The 10,198-nt window shown below is 37.8% G+C and overlaps 1 protein-coding gene across 1 annotated transcript in view; it reads left to right on the top strand.

The window, feature by feature from the left end:
* POLA1 (DNA polymerase alpha 1, catalytic subunit) overlaps window positions 1-10,198 on the top strand; it is a 204,286-nt gene that overhangs the window by 128,382 nt on the left and 65,706 nt on the right. The window contains exon 35 of the mRNA XM_055802046.1: window positions 9,074-9,190. Within this exon, the coding sequence (XP_055658021.1) occupies window positions 9,074-9,190 (117 nt within the window). The remainder of the gene's footprint in view (window positions 1-9,073; window positions 9,191-10,198) is intronic.

Consider the following 10,198-nt stretch of genomic DNA (forward strand, 5'->3'; position numbering starts at 1 on the left):
ACCACTCTGAGCATATGCTGCAATATCTTCCCCTTCAGCTAGAACAAGCTTGCCAGCATGTTTGACATGGTACCTATCCCACTCAAAATAAAAAGACAGAAGCTCTAGTCAGCCAGCATCAGTAATAGACTCTTAACCCAGCTCCTTTTATGAAATAATTTATTTGAAGAGTCTGTGAAAATATCAAAGGCATTTATTATTGTGAGGTAATTAAATGTTACAGTTAGGACGGCAGTATAAAGCCTTAAAATATCCTCAAAGGTCATCTTTGTTTTATATACTCAAATTTGAGTATAAATATGTTATATAACTTAGTTTTAAGATATTTTTTTAGATTTATTAATTGGAATAATTTGATAATTGATTTAAAGTTTCAATTATGCCTGGCAGTTCAAGCGAACTTGCACATACTCTTCATTGTGAAATTCTTCTACATTTTGAAATTCTAGGATGAAATTTGGACATATCTTTTCTCTAGTAAGGGATCTTTTGAACCTAACATTAGGGCTTCTGACCCAGTACAATTTGATCTCTTTGTGGTAATGTATTAAAGAAGTGGGGAGCTTTTCCAGTAATTTCTTGTTGAAATTTTGACAAAGTGGAAAAAAGTTTGGAATGACTAGTATATCGATAACAATTAATATACGTAAACTACTTTACGATTTAGAGATGTCTGAACCTACTTATTGAAGAGGCATTGCAGGTCCCCTAGATTTCCTTCAAAGATAAATGATCTTTCTCATGGTCTCACAAATACATTATTTTATTAGTGCTTGGTGTCTGGTTTGCTTGTGGGATATCAAGCTTTGCAGGGTCCTGAAGAAGTTGCTGACCCAGAATTCTGCATCAATGATTGCTTCTGACTCCATTACTCTGGATTTTAGGGTTGATTTGTGTAATTCTTGTCAATAGAGTATGCTGGTTCATTCCTTATCATGGATATCATCATTGATAGGAAGAATGTCAAACTAGGTGGGGTGCTACATCTGTGAAGCTGCAGGCCCACCTTCAATTTCCAGAGCTAACTTTGGTAGTAGTCTTTTATAGAGCTAAAAAAAAGTCTGTTCCCTCTGAGAAGCTGGTGGTTGCATGATTTTTTATAAGGGCTTCATTTCTGATGGTGGTCATTTTGCTGGGGGATGAGGAAGGAAGGAAGGAAGCCTGATGGTTCATTTTTTATATATAGTGATCTTCTGTGACAAGGTATTCTTTTTGTTTTCCCTCAAATTTCTTTCTGGCAAAATTATCTCCAGATATCACCATGATGAATTTACTTGTCTTTTCTTTCCCCTGCCCAAACAGGGAGGGTGACCAAGAGGTAGGGTTTTTGATATCACAAGATGTTCCTTTCATATGTTGATCCAGTCTTTTATAAGTTCAGATGGTTCCGTCTCCAGGCTGTTCCTATTAGTACTGATGAGTTCCAAAGGAATGGCTGTCTCTGCTCAGGCTGTCTAGGAGATGCACAGACTTGTCAGATGTCTTAAGATATTGCCTGTGTGGAGCCGTCCTGATCAAAGTGTTCTCCACTGAGTCTACATTGCTAGTCTCACTGATAAATTACTCCATCCATAAGACTGATCAAGGAGCTGTCTGATGTATCTTTTGTACCAGCTTTGGAAGGACAACCAGGATGAAGCAGCTGCAGAAGGTATATGAAGCAGGCAGGCACTATGATACCACCAAGAGTTACTTTTCCTGCAGATGAGAAGTGTGCTTCTGATTATGCCAATCCTAGCCTCATCAAGTCCTCCATCTTGACAAACCCTTTCAAAAATTCAGTGAGTCTATCCCTTTCTTGTGTCTAGCAGCAGTAGAATTGGTTTCTTTATAAGAGGGGTCTTCTGAGGATTTTACCAGGCACATTTCCCCATTAAAAACTGTGACGTTGCCGGTGGAACCTGAGTTATGCTGGACTTCACATCACTAAATGGGTAAAGCTTCCCGTGTGAAATCTCATTTCACTACTTATGATAGCATCGCTGACCTGAGGGGATTTCTTCTTGGGATTGTAGCAGTGGCAGGTAGATGTCACTCAAGTCTGTGCTGTCTCCTGAAATTCCAGTGTATGACACTAGTTCTCACAGTGTCATTCAGATTTTCATTGCTGCTGAGATCTCACCAAGGTGGTGCGAGTGCATTGGATCAAGTCAGTGTTATTACTAGAGTATTTCTTTGTTCTGAGCAGGCAAAAAAGCAGATTTGAAGTTGAAATTACTTAAAAGTAATTAGGCTTCTGGTGCACAGCAGAAAAACTTTCCTAACTTTAAAGCAAGCAATAGCTCATCTTTAAGTTGATATTGATGGCACCTATGGTGTTTCAAATGTAAAGTTGTGCTGTAATTCTCAAAAGGTGTAGCTACTACTAGGAGTCAAAACACTTGTCAAAGGATGTGCAAACAGAGATTTTGGCTCAAGTTCTAATTCCTGGGATGCTGTATACTACTGAGGATCATTTGTCTGTCTGCTCCCCCAGACAATTCAGTTATTTACAGAAGGCACAGGTGGAACAGGGAGAACACACCTGTGATGTAGAACAAGTTATTGCAGGTGGAACTGGTAACTTTCAGGTCACTGAGTCAAGTCCACTGTTGCCACAAGAAACTTCATATAAAATATTTCATAAAATCATCTCTCTTTTAACATTGCATGGGGGTATCAGTAGATTGGATAGTTTACCCAGTAATGCAGTATGTGGAACCTCATCCTTCCAGGGTTTTAAAGCCACTTCAAACAGATTTGTCTTGTTAGGCAACGCTACCCATAATAATGGACATTGGCAGGAAAATGGGGTTTGAAGCTTCTGGTCTTGGAATTAGTGGAAATAATATGCTTTTGTAAGAGCAGTCTGCAAGGGGAGGTCAGTTTGAAGTTAGAGTGGCTTGATTAGTAACTCACAATGATGCCTGAATCAGAATTTTTTTGTTGTGTTCTCTCTCACATTTAGCCTTCCAAAAGCTGATTTGCTGTTCAGTGACATGAACAGCAAGCAAGCTTATGCTGGTTGACTAGGAAAGCGTGTCCAGGTTGTGTTCCTACACTTCCCTTCTGGCAAGTATGATGATATAAGGTGATAATTTCAGCTCTGCAGTGAGGAAGCCATGGATTGTGGATCCAGTGTGCTTGAGTTTAGGTATCTCAGCCATCTGGAGGTTGAACATCATCCACCAAGATCCCATTTCCAAAAATCCACGTTAAGATTGTTTTCAGTGGAGAGTAAGATTGTAGAGAAGCAAGCATTAATGACATTTTAAATTCAACTCCTAAGTGACTGATAGCGGCCTCTGAATAGTTTTCAGTGTTTGCAGCTTTTTTTCTTTTTACTTTTACTTTCACGTTTTCATTCCATGTGAACTTTTAAAGCATTGTAGTCAGCATCCAGACTGTCTGAAGGCAGGAAGAGATACAGAACTGAAGTGTCATAGACAAGCACATCCAGTCCTCTCCTGTGGCAGGCAACCAAGCTACATTGTGAAATGTAATTTGTAAAAACTATTAAAATAAAGCTGAATAAATGCATGTTGTTGACTCCTGCAACTTCTGTTTGAAAGGCTGTTCCAAAACCACTTGCCTCTGTATTTTGGGGTAATATTTATAATGCTTGTTGATCACTAGAATGTGAGAGGCTAATTCTCAAGAACAGACTTACAAAGAAAGAAAATTACTTTTGACTTGCAAATTTCTCCCCATTAGCTACAGTTTGTGGACATAGTGCTCTTCAGGGATTTTCTTTTATATTGTGCATTTACTTCAGGGGTTTTTTTGCATACATTTTTTATATTTATAAATGAACTAAGCATTTGTAGACAGAATGTTTGGAAATGCTAGTTGCCTTTTTTTTTTCCCCCTATCAACTTGTATTTCATTTCCCACAGTGTTGCAGATACCAAGTAGAACAAACCTGAAGGTTTCCTGTTACGATTTTGTTTGATCTATTGCAAATAAATTTACAGACTCAGTGATAGCTGCTGGGAAATGAAGGATTGGTTTTGTTTGGTCAGTGAAGATGACAGGCATGGATCAAATAAGGGTTAACAATAACGCACTTGAACAAATTGAATCAGAACATAATGCATGTATTGAAATTGATTACAACATGCACGTCCATGGAAAAGTTTTTTGTTTAAAATAAATCAAGGCTATGGCTTAATTATTAAAGCAAAACAAGAGACATAAAGAGCTACATGTTTCTGATACTGCTTTTTTCAGAAATAACTCCCTTCACACAGTTATCTACATGTTTAATTTCCATGCATAATAGCAACAGTTATTGTTGTCATTTGTTAAGAGAGATTAACAGATACGAAGTACAAACAAAAGCAAATAAGGCCTGAATAGAGAGGTGACAAAGAAGAAAAGACCTCTTTAATGTTAATTATAACTGGTAGGAAGTCTACACAAGTGACATTAATTGTTTTCTATATGAATTGAAGGGACATGTAGTTAGTATCATGTTTGGGTTTTTTATTGTAGGCAACAATGTAGATCTTTTTTAAAATAAAGTTTGTTGAGTTTATTACACTGTTCAGTGAAAGTTGTATGTTTTGACTTTTATTTGTTAGTAGCTGAAAACAAGTATAATAGTAAGCTCTTGAATTTGAATCCTTATTTTATCCCAAGCTATTGGTTTTAGTTTAAGCAGGAGTTTTCAGTCTTTTTTCAACTGTATTTTGTGACTAGCAAAGATCAGCATGTTCTGCAACAATAACTGCATTAGACAGAAACAATTGCATAAAGAAACTTGCTTCAGATATCATTATTCAGTGCTAGTTTGGGTGGACCATCTGTGCATTCCCTTATAAGACAACAGAAGCAGTACCTTGCAAGTGGTGTAGTCCTTTGTTTCTTAATTGTTAGCTAAAAATGCCAATAGGTGGCAGAAAACACACTGTTACTTTTATCATGCATTATTTTCATGGTTATCTATTTTTGAGTGTTCTGCTCAGCTGAGGTTGGGATGCTGCTCCCATTCCAGGCTTTGTTTTTTCAGTTGCACTTGCATTCCTTAACTAAATACCATACTATCTGGCAGTTTCCATGCTTTGTTTTTCTAGTATAATACATTGTTTTAAAGTTCAAATGTAGTCATTTAATATGTTTTGAGTCATAAGTGTTCTCTTTGTGCACACAGAATCTTTTCATAGTTACAGCTGAAACAATTATGCTTTTAAATAGGAGGGTTTTGGAATGGGTGAGGACACCCTCCGTGCCTCCCCCTGCCTGGATGTGTATTTTAAGGCTCTGTTTGTGTCAGACTGCTCCCAGATGTCTCATAGGAAGGTAGATATGCCACATAATAAGCAAACACGGCATAAACAGCTTTCCACACAGAGCATAGGGTTTGTCTCTAAGAATTAATTTAATGGAAGATCTGTAACAATTCATTATCCTTTCCAGAAATGTTTTTGTGCTTTCCCTCACAGTGGCTCTAATGATATTTGCAGTATTCACATAAGTGAGTGCCTGAAGATCTCAGTGCTATCCTTGAGTAGCTTTTTTCAGTAGAAAATTATTCCATGTTTATTAAAACTGAGTTATTTAAAAAATGTGAGGCAATAGATTAGCACGTTCCTATTTTAGAAATAAATCTTAGGTTCGATTGCAAAACCAAAGCAAAGAACTAGCATTTGTAATTGAGGCTCATTTGTGTCTGCTGACTCCAGAATATACAAGGCAGGTGTTTATGTTAGGTCAGGTTCTAAATTAGAACTTCTTCTGGTGAAGCGTCTGCTGATGAATTAGCTCAGTCTTGTTGAACAGTGTCTAGCTTTCTAATGTCACTTGTGAAATGTTTGTCATAAGTAATGTATACGTGACAAGGATTGAGTGGTACTAGGACTGCTAGTGCAACAGTTGTGCAAGAGACCAAAATTAAATCCACCAAAGATTTCTGAGTTCTTGGAATTTTCTCACTCTGCAGTATTAAATACATAGTGATTTACATTGTTAATCTGTGTAACAATAAAACTCAAGGATAGTGATCAGATACGCTGATCATACTGTTTCCAAAAAGCTTGCTCTGACAGTAGGTATACCCTTACTTTAAGAGAGTCTAGAGCAGTGTTTGCTCATCCCAAAATCTGTTTGGTGAATCGCTTTTTAGAGATACTTTTTTCTTCTTCCGCTTACTATAAGTGGATCATAGGGTGACTGGCTTAGATTGGGTGTCAGGCTTTTAGATATCCGAAGCTGAATCAAAATGAACCCTAACTGCATGCCTTAATGGACTCTCCATTTCTGCATTACGGACTTGAGCACACATTTTAGGTACTGTTATATACTGCTGTTGGCATGAAGTTCCCCACAAAGTTTTTCTAGTTTGCCTGCATGGGTATCAAAGCTCCTCCTTGCAAGAGTAATGGGAAGTGTTTTGATGGGCTTGGCACTGAGTGGGATTGATGTTGAGGATATAACACCATGGCTGGAGAACTGGTGAAAGAAGAGAGGTCTCCAGAATAAATGAAGTTATTTTAAAAGGATTTGAGGTTTCATCTTAAAAAAAACCAAAAAACCAAGAAAAAACTAAATCAGACTTCTAGCACTTTTGAAAAGATTATAGCGAATATATTTTTAAGTTGAAGAAAGGGTTAAAGCTGACAAACATGAAAGAACATAGTGTTCAGGTTATCTGATCCTTTAGAGAACAAGCTGCAAAGCCAAACAACCAACCAAAGACGTCTCAGCATACTCCAGTAAATGATAGGAAAGAAATTGACAGAAATAAGTTTAAAAAAAAAACAACCAACAAACACCAAACCTAAAGCTTTTAAAAGTAGACATTGTCAAATCTTATTTTAACAAGGTTTTGGAAAATGGAAAACTAAAGTTTATGTATTTCTTCACATGTAACTCAAATACCTTAACTTTAAACTAAGCTACTGACATAGTCATACAGAATCAGGACTGGATTACTGAGGTACAAAATACAGATTCAGCTTTGGCCATGCCAGTGAGAAAACTTAAGTCGTGTCTTACTAACAAATTTGCTTCACCAGCAAACCAGAATCTCCAGGCAATGAAAGCCAGAAAAGGTATATAGTTGCAGACTTTCATTATTGACTTGTAACCAATATGGTGATGGTGACAATAGTGCTCCAAGTGGAGCTGTGGAAACTGGAAGGGTAGGAAATGTGATAATTCGAAACCTGAGTTGTCACTGTGAAAAGTGGGTAGAAGCCATTGCCAGAGCGTAATGTTGGGACAGCTTGTTAAAGAGCCAGTGAGAAGGGAAGCAAGCAACTTTTTGATTTGTCCTCTGATTTGTAATACATCTGTCAAAGTACCAGGAATCCTGGTATGGTTAGGTTAAACTTCTTGGCAGGAGCAACAAAAACAAATTTTGGAAACGGAGGCAAATATAAACAGTCACTGTTCCCAGCAGAGACATTAACAGCTGATAATCTGAAATGCAGAGTTTGACAGTGCTGAGCTGCTCAGGGCTGCTAAAAGCAGGAACTGTTTGAGGAGAGTTGCAGAAAGACCTTGTGATACCAAGTTGACTTGACAGTTAACAATGGAAGACTGATTGCTGTGCCAAGTAATGTTAAGTGATGCAGATGCTAAAAAATCCATCTTAATTTTGCATACAATGTGTGTAGTGACTTACTGGTGAAAAATAAAATTACAATTCTTGGATAATAATAAATATCTTTCTGGAAATCACTGCTCAGTACTCAAATGCTCAGTAGTGCTTCAGGGAAACAGAACTTGAGGAAAGAAAGAAGCAGAGAACAAAATGGTAAATACCATCTCGTTTCTGTATAAATTCATGTTCATCTAGTATCCTGAATACAGTGTGCAATACTGGTTTCATCTCCCTCACCATTTGTCCCATTTTCTTCCACCCCCTCAGTTCAAAAGGGGCCTGGAAGAGATTCAGAGAATGGCAGCAAAGATGTGGAGTGGTTTTCATGCAAGCTGTGGTTTGGAAAAGAGTTTGCTTGCAGTTGATGTGATGGAGATCTATAAAATCATGAGTGGCATGGAAAAGGTGAATGCAGAATGATTGCTCCTAGTCTCTACTGATACAAAAACTAGAAGGCATTAAAAAAGAAAAGTGTGTGTGTATGTGTGTGTTTTCAAGAAAAATAAGGTACTTTTTTGTATAGTGTGTAGTTGTTCTGCAGGCTGGTGCAGATGCTAAAAGTTTACATTTGTTCAGAAAGCACTTGAAGTTCATTGGGATGGGGTAGTAATGCATCTGTCACCACTTTACATAGAGACAGTGATTCAGAAGGTCCTTGAGCCATTCCCCAAAGCTGGGAAAATCTTCTGGAAAACTTTTACTCTGTGCTTTCTTTTATGCTCTTCCTTAGATATCTGCTGTTGGTGGATTTTAGAGGTGAGGTGTGGCATTGGTTTAACCTATGGTTGAACCTGGTACAAAAGGAAAATTCTTAACCAATCCCAGAAGCATTGTTCCTTTCATTGTCTTAAGGGAAGCCTGTTGTGTTGTCTCCCTGAGCTGACATAGAGCAAGCAGGCTCAGATTTTATTTCATTTTAATGCACCAAAATGTTAGGTTTTCCTAAATGAGTCAGTTTATGTTGAAGTCTTCATAGCTTTCTGTTTTAAAAATAACTTTAAAAAGAAGAAGAGAAAATAAAAGAAAACTTCTGGATGTCATCAGAAAACCTAAAAGTTCATAGTTTTTCCTCTCTAAAGCACAGGCAAGGAAATGGCACTTTACTTCAAAATTTAATTTGTTGCAGGTCTCTGGGGTGTCTTGCTGTTTGGTCTAAGTAATTGTATAAAATAATTCTGTTATGTGTTAATACTGTCTGAACTGGAGAGGTTTCAGTATATTTCAAGGAAGAGGTGACTGCAGTGTGCAGAATGTGGGAGTTTGAAGCAAGAAGATTTCAGCTTTGTTCTCCACCAATGACTGCGTTACCTTAACCAAGGACCTTCACCTCTTTATACATATGATAGTATCAGCTTCATGAGGGACGTTAAAGTTGGGATTTTTTTTTCCTTCCTTGAGTATGTTTCATTGTTTAGGTGGGGTAAAAGGAAGCTATAACTTGAATTTGTAGTAAAAATGTGTTTTCTTCTATGTTCTCCCTTTCTTCAGGGTTGGTTAATATGTGAGGAGCCAACTTGCCAGAATCGAACCCGTCGACTTCCCCTGAGTTTTTCCCGGAGTGGCCCTGTGTGCCAGGCCTGCAGGAAGGCTGTTCTGAGACCAGAGGTGAGTGTTGCAGGACAAAGCTTTGACAGCAGTGGAACAGGATTCTCGTGAAGCTCATCTGTCTCTCAACTCTGCATTTCAAAGGTAGCAGGATTAAGCAGGAATTTTCAATTAGTTTATTCATTTAAAGGGGACTGTTTATGCTTCTTCTACTCCATATTTAAGCTCCATCCTCATTGCTGTGAAGAAAGCGTGCCATGCAGCTGCTATATTTGGAAATTTTCCAGCTGATGAGCATTTGGTCAGCAAACTAGAATTTGCTGGAATGTTTGTGCCAGAATACAGGTAAATTAGAATAGACAAACAAAAACAATCCTCTGAAACAGAAACAACTGCCTGCTTTTCTGCTGATTGGTTCTCACCTTTTGGAATTTGCTGCTAAGGAGCTGGAGGCGGGCTTTCATGTCATCCTCTGGGGGTACTTTTAAGGTGGTAAGTATTTTCAGGAGATGAGAAGTTCTGGATTAGGCTCCATGCCTGAAGAATGTAGAAGTTTTAAACCTCGCATTGAGCTAGACAGTCTGGTCTTCCAGAGTTCAGGACTTCCTGCTCCACCTTAGCTGCTTCTCTTGGATTCTGAGATTAAAGGAAGCTGATTCTGTTTCTTTTGTAAAATTCTGGCAAAGGACTTCAATTTCTTTGTTAGGAAAAAGAAAAAAAAAAGATAACATTTAGAAGTCTTGCCATTTTCCAGAATTTATCTAAAACAAAGAGAGAAAGATTCCGTAAAGAAAACAGGGAATCTTTGATATAGGTTTGTTTCAGGTTGTAAGAAGTCTTTAAATTACACTTACTATATAAAGCTTACAAAAGTCAAGAATTTGAGGTAGGGCTGTCAAGTGAATGCTCTGAACAACATGGTTTTATTTACCACGAGATTTTTTTGGTCCTTTTTATTCACTACTGCCCACGTAAAGAGTCACAAAGGCTAAGTGTCAGCAAAATCAAGGGATAAAACAGCATTGTCAGAGAAAGACTGATCAAAAGATAGCCATTTTTTGCATTAGT

Source organism: Falco peregrinus, chromosome 4, assembly GCF_023634155.1.
Source record: "Falco peregrinus isolate bFalPer1 chromosome 4, bFalPer1.pri, whole genome shotgun sequence".
In the NCBI taxonomy this organism is placed as follows: Eukaryota; Metazoa; Chordata; class Aves; order Falconiformes; family Falconidae; genus Falco; species Falco peregrinus.